Source organism: Nerophis lumbriciformis, linkage group LG34 (genome assembly GCF_033978685.3).
Source record: "Nerophis lumbriciformis linkage group LG34, RoL_Nlum_v2.1, whole genome shotgun sequence".
In the NCBI taxonomy this organism is placed as follows: Eukaryota; Metazoa; Chordata; class Actinopteri; order Syngnathiformes; family Syngnathidae; genus Nerophis; species Nerophis lumbriciformis.
This window is the reverse complement of record NC_084581.2, coordinates 11,545,417-11,563,552: the sequence shown is the minus strand read 5'-3', so window position 1 is coordinate 11,563,552 and position 18,136 is coordinate 11,545,417. Positions and strand designations below refer to the sequence as shown.

The 18,136-nt window shown below is 43.2% G+C and overlaps 1 protein-coding gene across 2 annotated transcripts in view; it reads right to left on the bottom strand.

Annotated features, from left to right (window-relative positions):
• Positions 1–15,061: 15,061 nt before the first annotated feature.
• The window catches only part of LOC133576301 (hormonally up-regulated neu tumor-associated kinase homolog), a 31,626-nt gene continuing 28,551 nt past the window's right edge, over positions 15,062–18,136 (bottom strand). For both annotated transcript variants that reach the window (XM_061929429.1, XM_061929430.1), the window contains exons 8-10: positions 17,315–17,492; positions 17,036–17,243; positions 15,062–15,909 (exon numbers count right to left, since the gene is read on the bottom strand). In XM_061929429.1, the coding sequence (XP_061785413.1) occupies positions 15,449–15,909; positions 17,036–17,243; positions 17,315–17,492 (847 nt within the window). In that variant the 3' untranslated portion in view covers positions 15,062–15,448. The remainder of the gene's footprint in view (positions 15,910–17,035; positions 17,244–17,314; positions 17,493–18,136) is intronic.

Sequence of the window (18,136 nt, the reverse complement as noted above, 5' to 3'; positions counted from 1 at the left end):
CGGTGCTGTCTAGAGATCGGCAGAGTAACCGTGTAATACTCTTCCACATCAGTAGGTGGCAGACGGTAGCTAACTGCTTTGTAGATGCCGGAAACAGCAGGAGGCAGTGTGCAGGTAAAAAGGTGTCTAATGCTTAAACCAAAAATAAACAAAAGGTGAGTGCCCCTAAGAAAAGGCATTGATGTGTAGGGAAGGCGATGCAGAACTAAACTAAAACTGAACTGGCTACAATTTACAAAGTAAACAGGAATAGAATGTTGGACGACAGCAAAGACTTACTGTGGCGCAAAGACGGCGTCCACATTGTACATCCGAACATGATATGACAATGAACAATGTCCCCACAAAGAAGGATAAAAACAACTGAAATATATTGTACATCCGAACATGATATGACAATCAACAATGTCCCCACAAAGAAGGCTAAAAACAACTGAAATATTTTTGATTGCTAAAAAACAAAGCAGATGCGGGAAATATCGCTCAAAGGGAACTGCTACAGGAAAATTCCAAAAAAAGAGAAAAAGCCACCAAAATAGGAGCGCAACACAAGAACTAAAACACTACACGGTGTGATGTGACCGGTTGTGACAGTACACTTACTTTGAGACAAGAGCTACATATATTGATGCATGGTTGGTTATGGTTAAAGTCATATCGAACAATTGTGACGATTACTTTTTACTGTCAACTGAGTTTCGTTTTTTAATGATATCTGCTGGTGGTGTGCCTCCAGATTTTTTCAACGCAAAAAATGTGCGTTGGCTCAAAAAAGGTTGAAAAACTGGTATATACAGTATGTTCTGTATATATTGTATGAATGTGTATACAGTGTGTGTGTAGCATGTGTGTGTTTGTATATACTTTGTATAGCATGCAGGTATGAACTTGCATACATGTGTGTATGTAGCATTTATGTATATTCTTGTATGCAAGTTGTGTAGCATGTATGTGTGTTTCTATACAGTGTGTGTCGTAGGAATGTGTAAGTGTATTTATACAGTGATGTGTGTAACATGTATGTACAAACCCCGTTTCCATATGAGTTGGGAAATTGTGTTGGATGTAAATATAAACGGAATACAATGATTTGCAAATCCTTTTCAACCCATATTCAGTTGAATATGCTACAAAGACAACATATTTGATGTTCAAACTCATAAACTTTATTTTTTTTTTTTGCAAATAATAATTAACTTAGAATTTCATGGCTGCAACATGTGCCAAAGTAGTTGGGAAAGGGCATGTTCACCACTGTGTTACATCACCTTTTCTTTTAACAACACTCAATAAACGATTGGGAACTGAGGAAACTAATTGTTGAAGCTTTGAAAGTGGAATTCTTTCCCTTTCTTGTTTTATGTAGAGCTTCAATCGTTCAACAGTCCGAGGTCTCCGCTGTCGTATTTTACGCTTCATAATGCACCACACATTTTTGATGGGAGACAGGTCTGGACTGCAGGTAGACCAGGAAAGTACCCGCACTCTTTTTTTACGAAGCCACGCTGTTGTAACACGTGCTGCATGTGGCTTGGCATTGTCTTGCTGAAATAAGCAGGGGCGTCCATGAAAAAGACGGCGCTTAGATGGCAGCATATGTTGTTCCAAAACCTGTATGTACCTTTCAGCATTAATGGTGCCTTCACAGATGTGTAAGTTACCCATGCCTTGGGCACTAATACACCCCCATACCATCACAGATGCTGGCTTTTCAACTTTGCGTTGATAACAGTCTGGATGGTTCGCTTCCCCTTTGGTCCGGATGACACGATGTCGACTATTTCCAAAATCAATTTGAAATGTGGACTCTTCAGACCACAGAACACTTTTCCACTTTGTATCAGTCCATCGTAGATGATCTCGGGCCCAGAGAAGCCGGCGGCGTTTCTGGATGTTGTTGATAAATGGCTTTCGCTTAGTAGAGCTTTAACTTGCACTTACAGATGTAGCGACCAACTGTATTTAGTGACAGTGGTTTTCAGAAGTGTTCCTGAGCCCATGTGGTGATATCCTTTCGAGATTGATGTCGGTTTTTGATACAGTGCCGTCTGAGGGATCGAAGGTCACGGTCATTCAATGTTGGTTTCCGGCCATGCCGCTTACGTGGAGTGATTTCTCCAGATTCTCTGAACCTTTTGATGATATTATGGACCGTAGATGTTGAAATCCCTAAATTTCTTGCAATTGCACTTTGAGAAACGTTGTTCTTAAACTGTTTGACTATTTGCTCACGCAGTTGTGGACAAAGGGGTGTACCTCGCCCCATCCTTTCTTGTGAAAGACTGAGCATTTTTTGGAAAGCTGTTTTTATACCCAATCATGGCACTCACCAATTAGCCTGCACACCTGTGGGATGTTCCAAATAAGTGTTTGATGAGCATTCCTCAACTTTATCAGTATTTATTGCCACCTTTCCCAACTTCTTTGTCACGTGTTGCTGGCATCAAATTCTAATGTTAATGATTATTTGCAAAAAAAAAAAAATGTTTATGAGTTTGCACATCAAATATGTTGTCTTTGTAGCATATTCAACTGAATATGGGTTGAAAATGATTTGCAAATCATTGTATTCCGTTTATATTTACATCTAACACAATTTCCCAACTCATATGGAAACAGGGTTTGTATATTTGTAAACAGTTTATGTAGCATCTATGTGTGTAGCATATGTGTGTGGCATGCCTGCAGGTTTGTATAGAGTATGTAGTATGTATGTGTTTGTATACAGCGTGTGTTGTATGTATGTGTGTTTGTATACAATGTATGTATATGTATGTGTTTGTATACAGTGTGGGTAGAATGTACAGTATGCGTGTCTGTGTAAAGAGTAGTATTTATGTGTTTGTATACAGTGTGTGTATAATGTATGTGTGTTTGTATAAATAGTGTGGAGTATTTATGTGTTTGTATACAGCGTGTGTATAATGTATGTGTGTTTGTATAAATCGTGTGTAGTATTTATGTGTTTGTATACAGTGTGTGTATAATGTATGTGTGTTTGTATAAATAGTTTGTAGTATTTGTGTTTGTATACAATGTATGTATAATGTATGTGGGTTTGTATAAAGAGTGTGTAGTATGTATGTGTTTGTATACAGTGTGTGTCATATGTATGTGTGTTTGTATGCAGTGTGTGTAGTAAGAATGTGTGTTTGTATACAGTGTGTATAGTATGTATGTGTGTTTGTATACAGTGTGTGTAGTATGTGTGTGTGTTTGTATACAGTGTGTGTAGTATGTGTGTGTGTTTGTATGCAGTGTGTGTAGAATGTGTGTGTGTTTGTATACAGTGTGTATAGTATGTATGTGTGTTTGTATACAGTGTGTGTAGTATGTGTGTGTGTTTGTATACAGTGTGTAGAATGAATGTGTTTTTGTATAAAGAGTGTGTAGAATGTAGGTGTGTTTGTATACAGTGTGTGTAGAATGTGTGTGTGTTTGTATACAGTGTGTGTAGAATGTGTGTGTGTTTGTATACAGTGTGTAATATGTATGGGTTTGTATACAGTGTATGTAGTATGAAGGTGTGTTTGTATACAGTGTGTGTAGTATTTATGTGTGTGTATACAGTGTGTAGAATGTAGGTGTTTGTATAAAGAGTGTGTAGAATGTATGTGTTTGTATACAGTGTGTGTAGTATGTATTCGTGTTTGTATACAGTGTGTGTATGTAAGTGTGTTTGTAGTATTTATGTGTTTGTATACAGTGCGTGTAGTATGAATGTGGGTTTGTAAACAGTGTGTAGTAATAATGTGTGTTTGTATACAGTATGTGTAGTATGTATGGGTGTTTGTATACAGTGTGTGTAGTATGTATGTGTGTTTGTATACAGTGTGTGTAGTATGTATGGGTGTTTGTATACAGTGTGTGTAGTATGTATGTATGTGTGTTTGTATACAGTGTGTGTAGTATGTATGGGTGTTTGTATACAGTGTGTGTAGTATGTATGTGTGTTTGTATACAGTGTGTGTAGTATGTATGTGTGTTTGTATACATTATGTGTAGTATGTATGGGTGTTTGTATACAGTGTGTAGTATGTATGGGTGTTTGTATATAGTGTGTAATACTGTATGTATGTGTTTGTATACAGTGTGTGTAGTATGTATGTGTGTTTGTATACAGTGTATGTATGTTTGTATACATTGTATGGAGTGTGTATGTGTGTAGTATGTGTTTGCATATAATGTGTGCAGTATCTATGTGTGTGTATACAGTGTGTAGTATGTATGTGTTTGTAATTTGTATACTTGAGTGTGTGTTTGTCTGTGCAGCAACAACACGAGTGACACCTTTTGGTTTCCCGAGTTATAAATAATAACAAACATAGTAAAAAAGGAACTGCATAACATATATGTATTATTGCATTTGAACAATTGTATTGTTGACAATAGAGGTAATTATTGTTATTATTCATTATCAATAGCGCTATTTCTATTTCTATTTGTATTGCTCCATTTGTAGTGTAATAATGTTCATTGTCAATTCTGTTATTTTTTTCACTAACTGCTTCTTTGCTATCACTTTTACCATCATGTTTGTACATGTCCTATTTGCTGATGTTGTTGTTGTTTTTGTTGTGTTTGCTGTTGTTGTTGTCTCTCTGCCTTATCCCCTTTTGTCCCCACAATTTCCCCCTCTGTCTTCCTTTTTTTTCTCTCTTTCTATCCCCTCCTGCACCAAATAATATAAATCCATTTAATAAAGTCAGATACAAATAAGGCAACAAGAGAAGTATCCCACACTTTTCCTTTGTAAAGTAAATTTGTACAGCCGATATGGGCATCTACATCAACTATATGATTTGCCTGACAAAAAAAAAAGGAACTGCATTACCTAATAATACCAGCAGAGGACGTGGTAGAAGCAACGTTTATGTTGATTGATGCTTGCTGAGTGAGCACACTTCATGTTTGAATTACATCAACGATTTAATCAAATTATGTTTTCATATGTTTTGTTAAACATTTGCAGTGTTTAATATTCAGATTTGTGCTGTTAGCAATAAAACAATAATGCGTTTTTGGGCCACGTTAACAGCACTCCCACAAGAGCGTGGCAATGGTGAGTGGTCGCTAAGGTCAAGTCGAGCGAGTGAGGTCAAAGACGTGTCGTGGCTGTTAATCAGATCAGATTGTGCTTAACAACACTGGGCTCAGGTTGCTGCACGCAAATACATCATTTTGTGCACCACTGACCCTCTTTGACTTAACACGGTCACGCCAAGATAGCGCCCCCACAACCACCATCTCACCTCAATTATGGATGGCCGCCATTAGAAAGCAGACACTGTGATGGTCGCTGCAATTATTCTGCAGTAACATCATCCACTTCATTACAGGCCTACTGAAACCCACTACTACCGACCACGCAGTCTGATAGTTTATATATCAATGATGAAATCTTAACTTTAGCTTACTAAAGTGCAATTTTAAATTTCGCGCAAAATATCCTGCTGAAAACGTCTCGGTATGATGACGTCAGCGCGTGACGTCACGGATTGTAGAGGACATTTTGGGACAGCATGGTGGCCAGCTATTAAGTCGTCTGTTTTCATCGCAAAATTCCACAGTATTCTGGACATCTGTGTTGGTGAATCTTTTGCAATTTGTTCAATGAACAATGGAGACAGCAAAGAAGAAAGCTGTAGGTGGGAAGCGGTGTATTGGGGTCGGTGGCTGCAGCAACACAAACACAGCCGGTGTTTCATTGTTTACATTCCAGAAAGATGACAGTCAAGCTTTACCATTGGCCTGTGGAGAACTGGGACAACAGAGACTCTTACCAGAAGGACTTTGAGTTGGATGCGCAGACGCGGTACCGTGAGTACGCATACAGCTGCGGCTTCCAAACATTTGATCGCTTGCCCGTACGTGCGTGCCGCTATGTGCATGTCACGTACGTAACTTTGGGGACTTTGGGGAAATATATGTGCTGTATGAACTTTGGGAAGGTGAACGGTACTTTGGGCTGTGGGATTGAGTGTGTTGTGCAGGTGTTTGAGTTGCATTGGCGGGTTATATGGACGGGCGGGGGGAGGTGTTTGTTATGTGGCATATTAAATATAAGCCTGGTTGTGTTGTGGCTAATAAAGTATATATATGTCTTGTGTGTATTTACTGTTTTAGTCATTCCCAGCTGAATATCAGGTCCCACCCGCCTCTCACAGCATCTTCCCTATCTGAATCGCTCCCACTGCCCAGTCCTTCACTCTCACTTTCCTCATCCACGAATCTTTCATCCTCGCTCAAATTAATGGGGAAATCGTCGCTTTCTCGGTCCGAATCGCTCTCGCTGCTGGTGGCCATGATTGTAAACAATGTGCAGATGTGAGGAGCTCCACAACCTGTGACGTCACGCTACTCGTCTGCTACTTCCGGTACAGGCAAGGCTTTTTTATCAGCGTCCAAAAGTTGTGAACTTTACCGTCGATGTTCTCTACTAAATCCTTTCAGCAAAAATATGGCAATATCGCGAAATGATCAAGTATGACACATAGAATGGACCTGCTATCCCTGTTTAAATAAGAAAATCGCATTTCAGTAGGCCTTTAAAGAAGTAGCACACCTGCGGTCAGGCATAGGCTCCGATCTAAATTTCTGCCAGTGGATGCTCGGACGGGCAGTAAATCTGACGCTACTCTACACTAGCCGGATAACCCCTTAAACGAAATAATTATTTAGCCTAAGCCCCGTTTCAGCCACACTAAACCATCGTTTAAGGTCCCCCTCCTTGGATAATTTTTTACACGGGTAAGTGCGCCGTGTATTTCTTGAATCTCCGGCTCTTAGCTATGTATGGACTCATTGATCGTTTACAAACTGAGTTTTGAGAGGAAGTGACGCCAGAAAGACCACGCCCCACACAGGAAGTGACATCAGAAAGAACGTGCAACAGCCAGCTTCATAATAAAGCGGTTTTGTAACTCGGAGCTAACCACTGGAAAGATGGAGGCGGATCATCCAGACATGCCCATGTTTCTCCTTCTTCAACATGTACAGACGCTTGTGGAAATCACACATGAATACCTTAAGAGAAAGTGATTGCAGCTATTTCGTATACAACACTTCTCAGACGCCAAGAGAACTTTCCAATGTCCGGATCAGCTGTGATTCTACTTACTGAAAAACTTTGTCCATTTATCGAAGGAGAGTCAACAAGAATGCGGGCTCCCGTGGATGTGATAAAAAAGGTAGCGTGTGCTTTGTATAACCTGGCCGACAAGGGAAGACTACGGAAAACGGTGAATGCTTTTGGACTGGCAAAGCAGACTTTATCAGTTATTGTCCGCCATGTATGTCACATACTCAACGTCTCGGTCCAGAGTATATAAAGTCACCAAAAAGGAATGGACAATAAAGGTGAAGGCAAAAGAGTGAGGAGTGTCCTGACCAGATATCTAGATACCCAGTTTGATTGTTGTAAAACTTTCACATGTCCAATAAAGATTTGGATAATTTATGATGGCTCAGGTGTGATTCACTACAATAGTGCCCCACAGCGCACTGGATTCCAGTTAATTGAAATACCACAACACTGGATATTGTTCAGATACGTTTAAGAACTTGCACACAAAGCAACACTGGAGGTGATTATGACGTGCACCTTTTCCGCGCATGCGTACTAGGTCGCGTTGCGCCGGCTGATAGAGGGGGTGAGGGGGTCTTAAACGACCATTGTGTGTGTGTGTGGACAAGGATAAGGTTAGGTGGGATTTACCCTGGATGGAAGGGGCCTCAGGCTTGAGCATGCTTGGTTTTTGCTTGGTGGTAAGAAATAATTTGCCATCAATCCCACGTGAGTGCTCGGAGCCTATGCAGTCTGGTGACCAGCAATTACACAACAGACATTGGCCACTTTAATAGGTACACCTGCACATTTACGGCCGTCCGGTAGTTGAAGATTATTAAGTAATCACCAAATTAAGTTTAGGGATTTTTCATCAAACAAGAACTCTTAAGGATCAGTCCCAAGTGCCAGCCAGCTGGTTCTGCTTACAAGAGCACTAATTTACTCATTGGAAATTATGACTTTAATCTCGTCATTTCAGCTAAATATTTTTTTGGATAATATTTCAACTTTATTCTCCTTGAACTTTTTTTTCTTTTAAAATTACAACTTTCTTGTATAATCCAATTTTATTTTTGCAATATTTTTTACACAAAATAGTTTTTCTCATATATTCCGACTCTATTCTCATTGTTGCAATTTATTCTCATTAACTCAAGCACATATTTCTTATAAGACACATTTTTCATTGTGTTATTATTGTTTTAATCATATTGTCAAGATTTGTTATCAAACTAAAATGGAATTTTTGTAATAATTCAAACATTTCCCTGGGATCATTTATTTTTACTGCAGCTTTACTAAGTTTGTTTTTGTAATATTTTTATTTTATTTTCCTGAAATTCTAAGTCTTCCGTAGTATTACACACTTCCCCCTCCTAATGCTGATTATTTGTTTAAAAAAATATTGTATTATTACAATTGTATTATCGTATTGTTAAGATTTTTTTTTATACAATTAAAATAGTATTTTTGTAATGATTCAACTATTTCTATGGAATAATCTTAATTGTACAAAACCCAAAACCAGTGAAGTTGTCACGTTGTGTAAATCGTAAATAAAAACAGAATACATCCATCTTCTTCCGCTTATCCGAGGTCGGGTCGCGGGGGCAGCAGCCTAAGCAGGGAAGCTCAGACTTCCCTCTCCCCAGCCACTTCGTCCAGCTCCTCCCGGGGGATCCCGAGGCGTTCCCAGGCCAGCCGGGAGACATAGTCTTCCCAACGTGTCCTGGGTCTTCCCCGTGGCCTCCTACCGGTCGGACATGCCCGAAACACCTCCTTAGGGAGGCGCTCGGGTGGCATCCTGACCAGATGCCCGAACCACCTCATCTGGCTCCTCTCGATGCGGAGGAGCAGCGGCTTTACTTTGAGCTCCCCCCGGATGACAGAGCTTCTCACCCTATCTCTAAGGGAGAGCCCCGCCACCCGGCGGAGGAAACTCATTTCGGCCGCTTGTACCCGTGATCTTGTCCTTTCGGTCATAACCCAAAGCTCATGACCATAGGTGAGGATGGGAACGTAGATCGACCGGTAAATTGAGAGCTTTGCTTTCCGGCTCAGCTCCTTCTTCACCACAACGGATCGATACAGCGTCCGCATTACTGAAGACGCCGCACCGATCCGCCTGTCGATCTCACGATCCACTCTTCCCTCACTCGTGAACAAGACTCCGAGGTACTTGAACTCCTCCACTTGGGGCAAGATCTCCTCCCCAACCCGGAGATGGCACTCCACCCTTTTCCGGGCGAGAACCATGGACTCGGACTTGGAGGTGCTGATTCTCATCCCAGTCGCTTCACACTCAGCTGCGAACCGATCCAGTGAGAGCTGAAGATCCTGGCCAGATGAAGCCATCAGGACCAAATCATCTGCAAAAAGCAGAGACCTAATCCTGCAGCCACCAAACCGGATCCCCTCAACGCCTTGACTGCGCCTAGAAATTCTGTCCATAAAAGTTATGAACAGAATCGGTGACAAAGGGCAGCCTTGGCGGAGTCCAACCCTCACCGGAAACGTGTCCGACTTACTGCCGGCAATGCGAACCAAGCTCTGACACTGATCATACAGGGAGCGGACCGCCACAATCAGACAGTCCGAAGCCCCATACTCTCTGAGCACTCCCCACAGGACTTCCCGAGGGACACGGTCGAATGCCTTCTCCAAGTCCACAAAGCACATGTAGACTGGTTGGGCAAACTCCCATGCACCCTCAAGGACCCTGCCGAGAGTATAGAGCTGGTCCACAGTTCCACGACCAGGACGAAAACCACACTGTTCCTCCTGAATCCGAGGTTCGACTATCCGGCGTAGCCTCCTCTCCAGTACACCTGAATAGACCTTACCGGGAAGGCTGAGGAGTGTGATCCCACGATAGTTAGAACACACCCTCCGGTTCCCCTTTTTAAAGAGAGGAACCACCACCCCGGTCTGCCAATCCAGAGGTACTGCCCCCGATGTCCACGCGATGCTGCAGAGTCTTGTCAACCAAGACAGCCCTACAGCATCCAGAGCATTAAGGAACTCCGGGCGGATCTCATCCACCCCCGGGGCCTTGCCACCGAGGAGCTTTTTAACTACCTCAGCAACCTCAGCCCCAGAAATAGGAGAGCCCACCACAGATTCCTCAGGCACTGCTTCCTCATAGGAAGACGTGTTGGTGGGATTGAGGAGGTCTTCGAAGTATTCCCTCCACCGATCCACAACTTCCGCAGTCGAGGTCAGCAGAACACCATCCGCACCATACACGGTGTTGGTAGTGCACTGCTTCCCCTTCCTGAGGCGGTGGATGGTGGTCCAGAATCGCTTCGAAGCCGTCCGGAAGTCGTTTTCCATGGCTTCCCCGAACTCCTCCCATGTCCGAGTTTTTGCCTCCGCGACCGCTGAAGCCGCACACCGCTTGGCCTGTCGGTACCTGTCCGCTGCCTCAGGAGTCCCATGAGCCAAAAGAACCCGATAGGACTCCTTCTTCAGCTTGACGGCATCCCTCACCGCCGGTGTCCACCAACGGGTTCTAGGATTACCGCCACGACAGGCACCAACTACCTTGCGGCCACAGCTCCAATCAGCCGCCTCGACAATAGAGGTGCGGAACATGGTCCACTCGGACTCAATGTCCAGCACCTCCCTCGTGACATGTTCAAAGTTCTTCCGGAGGTGGGAATTGAAACTCTCTCTGACAGGAGACTCTGCCAGACGTTCCCAGCAAACCCTCACAATGCGTTTGGGCCTGCCAGGTCTGTCCGGAATCCTCCCCCACCATCGCAGCCAACTCACCACCAGGTGGTGATCGGTAGAAAGCTCCGCCCCTCTCTTCACCCGAGTGTCCAAAACATGAGGCCGCAAATCCGATGACACAACTACAAAGTCGATCATAGAACTGCGGCCTAGGGTGTCCTGGTGCCAAGTGCACATATGGACACCTTTATGCTTGAACATGGTGTTCGTTATGGACAATCCGTGACGGGCACAAAAGTCCAATAACAAAACACCACTTGGGTTCAGATCCGGGCGGCCATTCTTCCCAATCACGCCTCTCCAGGTTTCACTGTCGTTGCCAATATGAGCGTTGAAGTCCCCCAGTAGAACGAGGGAATCACCCGGGGGAGCACTCTCAAGTACTCCCTCGAGTGAATCCAAAAAGAGTGGGTACTCTGAGCTGCTGTTTGGCGCGTAAGCGCAAACAACAGTCAGGACCCGTCCCCCCACCCGAAGGCGGAGGGAAGCTACCCTCTCGTCCACCGGGTTGAACTCCAACATGCAGGCTCTGAGCCGGGGGGCAACAAGAATTGCCACCCCAGCCCGTCGCCTCTCACTGCTGGCAACGCCAGAGTGGAAGAGAGTCCAGCCCCTCTCGAGAGAACTGGTTCCAGAGCCCTTGCTGTGCGTCGAGGTGAGTCCGACTATATCCAACCGGAACTTCTCTACCTCGCACACTAGCTCAGGCTCCTTCCCCCCCAGCGAGGTGACGTTCCACGTCCCAAGAGCTAGCTTCTGTAGCCGAGGATCGGACCGCCAAGTGCCCTGCCTTCGGCTACCGCCCAGCTCACATTGCACCCGACCTCTATGGCCCCTGCTATGGGTGGTGAGCCCATTGGAGGGGGGACCCACGTTGCCTCTTCGGGCTGTGCCCGGCCGGGCCCCATGGGGACAGGCCCGGCCACCAGGCGCTCGCCATCGTGCCCCAACTCCGGGCCTGGCTCCGGAGGGGGGCCCCGGTGACCCGCGTCCGGGCGAGGGAAATCTGAGTCTCGGTTCTTGCATTTCCATAGAAGTCTTCGAGCTGCTCTTTGTCTGATCCCTCACCTAGGACCTGTTTGTCTTGGGAGACCCTACCAGGGGGCATGGAAGCCCCCGGACAACATAGCTCCTAGGATCATTGGGACACGCAAACTCCTCTACCACGTTAAGGTGGCAGCTCAGAGAGGAGAAAAACAGAATACAATGATTTTCAAATCCTTTTCAACTTATATTCAATTGAATCGCCAGACAACAGAACATGATGACTGATACTTCGGACCCAGCAAAGTCGGTGGCGTTTCTGGGTGTTGTTGATAAATGGCTTTTGCTTTGCATAGTAGAATTTTAACTTGCACTTACAGATGTAGCGACCAACTGTAGTTACTGACAGTGGTTTTCTGAAGTGTTCCTGAGCCCATGTGGTGATATCCTTTACACACTGACGTAGGTTTTTGATGCCTGAGAAATCAAAGGTCCGTAATATCATTGCTTACTTGCAGTGATTTCTCCAGATTCTCTGAACCTTTTGATGATATTACGGACCGTAAATGGTGAAATCCCTAAATTCCTTGCAATAGCTGGTTGAGAAATGTTGTTCTTAAACTGTTTGACGATTTGCTCACGCATTTGTTCACAATGTGGTGACCCTCGTCCATCCTTGTTTGTGAATGACTGAGCATTTCATGTAAGCTGCTTTTACACCCAATCATGGCACCCACCTGTTCCCAATTAACCACTTCACCTGTAGGATGTTCCAAATAAGTGTTTGATGAGCATTCCTCAACTTTTTTGCCACTTGTGTCAGCTTTTTTGAAACATGTTGCAGGCATCAAATTCCAAATGAGCTAATATTTGCAAAAAAATAACAAAGTTTACCAGTTTGAACGTTAAGTATCTTGTCTTTGCAGTCTATTCAATTGAATATAGGTTGAAAAGGATTCTCAAATCAATGTATTCTGTTTTTATTTATGATTTACACAATGGGCTAACTTCACTGAGTTTGGGGTTTGTATTATGATAACTTTATTCTGGTAATAATCAAAATTATTTTTTACTAAAAATAAAGACTTACAAAATAAAACCATTTCCTCATAAAGTAAAAAAAAATAAAAAATCACTCTCTTGTAAATTTTTACTTCATTCTCATAGTTGTTTTTCCTTCCTGTGATATTTAAATATGTTCCGCTTAATTTTACAAATTAATTCTTGAAAATTAAAAAGTCTTGTATTTTTATAAATATATATTTAGAATGTAAAAAAAAATCCCCCCAAAACAACACTTTATTCTAATATTCTTAACTGCAATAAAAATACTTTTATTGTATAATATTTTTGACACAAAAATGTGTGACTTTTTGAAAGCTTGAGTCTTCAAAAAATAAATAAATAAATAAAATAACAAACATTTTGGAGACGTGACATGCATTAGAGAAAAAAAATACTTAAAAAAAGGACATGATAGTAATGTGGCGTCAGATAGTGACCATGAACGTGCGCCTCAGCAGTGATGTGACGGACACATGATAAGCTGCTTCATTCATTATTGACAGATTTTCCGCTTGCAGTACGCACATTCTCTATAGGTACTCTATAGCCTTCTTTAGCCAGCAGTGTGTTCTTGGTATGACTGAGATGTAAGAGGAGTGTGGGGGAGGGGGACATATCTACCTGTCTTCAATGTGTCCTGACAGATCGCTCACACAGAGTATCTGGTGGCATGCTGAATAATTGAGGAGGATGAGGAGGAGGAAGGTCAGGGCCAACAATGCAGCAGTAATGTCCACACGACGTCCAAGCTTCAAAGAGACAAGAGGACATAAAGAAGGGCGGTGGCACACCTGTGAGTGGGAAATGGAGATTGAATCCTGCTTGAATAAGTTTTAGCTTGTGCGTCAGCAACGCGCGGCTCTAGAGCCGCATAGCTCCGGCTTAGTGGCTCCCTGGAGCTTTTTCAAAAATGGAAAAAGTTGGGGGGGGGGGAATAAATCTTAGTTTTAATATAGTTTCTGTAGGACAAACATGACACAAACCTTCCTAATTGTTAGACTGTTTATATTTAACATGCTTCAATGATGAGAGTATTTGGCGTGCGCCATTTTGTCCTCCTAAATTCAGCAGTCCTTGAACTCACCGCAATTTGTTTTCATGCACAACTTTCTCCTACGCTGCCACAGAAGGACGTGTTTTATGCCACTCCTTCTTTGTCTCATCTTGTCCACCAAATGTTTTATGCTGTGCGTGAATGCAGAAAGGTGAGCTTTGTTGATGTTATTGACTTGTTGGAGTGCTAATCAGGCATATTTGGTCACTGCATGACTGCAAGCTTATCAATGCTAACACGTAATTTAGGCTAGCTGTATACACATTATGCCTCGTTTGTAAGTATATTTGAACTCATTTAATTTCCTTTACTTATGTCCTCTGTGTATTTAATTTCTATTTGTATGTCTCATGACACATTATCTGTATGTAATGTTGGCTGCATGTTTTGATAGTTGTGTGTCATATTGTTCCAGACCACAGCAAACATTACCCAGCTTGCAAAGATTGTAAAAAGTCCATTAGAAGACATTTCCTTTAACTTGGACACACACATCTATGCCTTTGGCCATTTTAAGCCAGTCATTTCCAGGAGAAGCCTCCGTTTTACTAATGTTTTCCTATGTTGTAAAAAAGTATAGAATAAATATTACATTTCAACATTTCTGTCAATGAAGATTTGTGTCAGCCTGCGACACATTTTGATAGTAGGCTAATATAACTATATAGACACTTGCATCATGTGTTGCCTTCATTATAACACTTACTTAAGGCTTTTGATTTTTTGGGGCTCCAGACAGATTAGGTTGTTTTTTTTTGTCCAATATGGCTCTTTCAATCGTTTTGGTCGTCGACACCTGTCTTAGCTGAACGCTGATGAAGACCTGAAGTTTGTTCTTTCATGCAAACATGAAACATGTCATTAAAAACAGGAAATGTATTTTCTTTGAAATTCGTATTCTTTTGGCCAAACTTCCATACTTGATGTTTTCGGTCTGTGGCAGGCCGAAACCGTCACGTACGGAAGTAAACACACAAGTCTGGCCATAAGAATGACAAATTGCATACATTTTTGATGACCTCTGATTTTCTTTGCTTCTGGGTACGTTGGAATTATATGTCTCCTTATCTAGTGAATATTACAAAAAAAACATTATTTGGTGTAAAAAGTAGAAAATACATCTTTTATTGACAAGAATAATGCTATCACATACACGTTTGGCTACAGTATTCTATTTTTTTCATTATATGATTACATTTGGCACTCAAGCTTTTGAAAAAGTTGGTGATAATTACAGTATAACAAAATACATACAGTATGTCAAGTGTTGGATTGTAATACCACTGGTGGTTTCTGGGGGCGCCAGTGAGCCATGATACTGTAACGTGCTTTTGCGATTCAGTAAACGTGCAGTCAGCGCCTCTCAGGAAGTGTTGTCCCCCTGCTGACTTCAAATGTAAAGCACTAATTAGCACATTACCTGCGTTTCCCAGCCCACTGTAAACTCACTTGTTGTTTGTTTGCTAACCATTTTTTACGCATCCTTTAAGGTGTCTTCGTCCCGGCCACGTGGCCGTTAGCGTCGCTAGGTGACAAAGATGTCAGTTTATGCTCTGCAGCTTCCTGTCCGTCTTCCTCTGCAGCGCGGCAGGAAGTAGCGGCAGGTTGGCGTTAGCGGTACAGCGGCACAGAGTCGAGCGTGATTGGACAGAGTTCCTTTTGGACCCGACCGCCGCCGTCTCCCCCCTCACGACCCTCCCCGCCAGAGGGTGTCTCGGCGAGGGAAGGGTTTTGGAGCCGCTCACCTGGAGTCCAGTGGCGCCAGAGACCCATACCACCTTCCTGCCTCGTCCGTCCTTCAGCGCTTGGTGGCGGAGGAGGGGCAGCGTGGTGGGCGGGGCTCTGTGCATTTCCGGAGAAGCGGCGCTCTCCTCCAACGTGTTCAACCAGAGGAGGCCCTGAACTGCGGTACGATCACCGCCGCCGTTCGTACGCCGGGTTTCTCTCGATAGGCCGCTGTCTCTGATTGGCTCGGCGGGTGAAGGGGCGGAGTCTTCCTTGTCTGGCCAAACGAGACGGCACAAACAGGTTGTTTCTATTTTTAAAAGTTCCTCATTATGCAAACGATGCTAATGTGTCCTTAAAGCCTGGTAATGAGCACTGTACACCAGTGTTTTTCCAACCTTTTTTGTGCCAAGGCGCTTTTTTTTCATTTAAAAAATCTGGAGGCACACCACCAGCAGAAATCATTAAAAAAATTAAACTCAGTTGACAGTAAAAAGTCGTTGTCGCAATTGTTGGATATGAATTTAAACCATAACCAACCATCCATCATTATAGCTCTTGTCTCAAAGTAGGTGTACTGTCACAACCTGTCACATCACACCCTGACTTATTTTGAGTGTTTTGGTGTTTTCCTGTGTGTAGTGTCTTAGTTCTTGTCTTGCGCTCCTATTTTAGTGGCTTTTTATCTTTTTTTGGTATTTTCCTGTAGCAGTTTCCTTTGAGCGATATTTCCCGCATCTACTTTGTTTTACCAATCAAGAATATTTCAGTTGTTTTTATCCTTCTTTGTGTGGACATTGTTGATTGTCATGTCATGTTCGGATGTACATTGTGGACGCCGTCTTTGCTCCACAGTAAGTCTTTGCTGTCGTCCAGCATTCTGTTTTTGTTTACTTTGTAGCCAGTTCAGTTTTAGTTTCGTTCTGCATAGCCATCCCTAAGCTTCAATGCCTTTTCTTAGGGGCACTCACCTTTTGTTTAAGCATTAGATACCTTTTTACCTGCACACTGCCTCCCGCTGTTTCCAACATCTACAAAGCAATTAGCTACCGGCTGCCACCTTCTGATATGGAAGAGTATTACACGGTTACTCTGCCGAGCTCTAGACAGCACCGACACTCAACAACAACACATCATTTGCAGACTATAATTACTAGTTTGCAAAAAATATTTTTAACCCAAATAGGTGAAATTAGATAATCTCCCACGGCACACCAGACTGTATCTCACGGCACAGTAGTTCAAAAACATTGAGATAGAAGGCAGCACACGAGTGGAACAAAGGTAAATAACATCAAATATTTACTATTTACGCGGCACAGTGGTTGAAAAACACTGCTGTACACAACAACACACTCTGACAATAACCCAAAGTTGTCATTGGGCCTTTAGTTCTGTGTTACCGTCAAGAAGCAGAGTCTCTCTGGTGTCCAAGCTGGCGGCCGGATCCTCATCATTGGCTTCCTGGGAGGTGGCGGGGATCAGAGGGGACAGAGAGGACGACGGGGGACGTTTCTCATCGTCTTCTTGCTCCGCTCTCATCCTCACACGTCGCTTCTCCGCCACTTGGCGGGCCTTTGGACGTCTGATTGGCGGCTTGGAGCTGTCACCCTAAAATGGGAGTAGGAGCACGGGGATGTTTTTTTTTTTTAAACCCCGCCCTCACTGATGCGTACACTCACCTTGTTGATCTTTGCCACTTCAAGGCTCCTCTTGTGTTTGGCAAGCAAGAGGTGATAGGAGGCCATGATGGCGGAGGGTCGGTTGGCGGTGAGCGTGTGCGTCGTTTCCGAAAGCGAGTAACCCAGCGTGTCAGTCATGTGCGCCAGCACAGATGCGTCGAGATCCTCCGTATGCAACCTGGGAGGGGAGGTGGCGGCGAGATGAGGCAACATTGCCAGGCTGGCACTTAGTCAATGTGTGGATTTGATGTTTGACAGCTAATTGGGCAAGACACTTTACCCACCTGCTCCCAGTGCCACCCACACTGGTTTAAATGTAACTTAGATATTGGGTTTCACTATGTAAAGCGCTTTGAGTCACTAGAGAAAAGCGCTATATAAATATAATTAACTAACTAACTAACTAATGTGTGCGAATGTGACTGATGGACATTTGACAGGCCAGTGCATTCTTTTTAAGATGTGTAGCGAAGTATGGGGAATGAGTTTTGGAAGTGAGAGCGTAGTAACATGTATTACTGTTAGCATCAGGGCTAACTGGCTAATTTGGGGCCCTGAGCAAAATTTTATTTAGAGCCCACCCAATTTTACAACACTTTTTATTTGTGTGAAATTATTTTGATACTGTAGGAGCCTAAATGCTATTTAAGTTAATTTACACTTTATGGAAGGTGCTTTATGTTTATTCAGCCAAAAGGGGACTATTTGCTTCATTTGAATAATACGAAAATGTATATATTGCATGCTTGGAGTAATTATAAGGCGCACCCTATTTGTAATCATTACATTTGTGTGAATCATTTGATACAGTTGGACACAGTG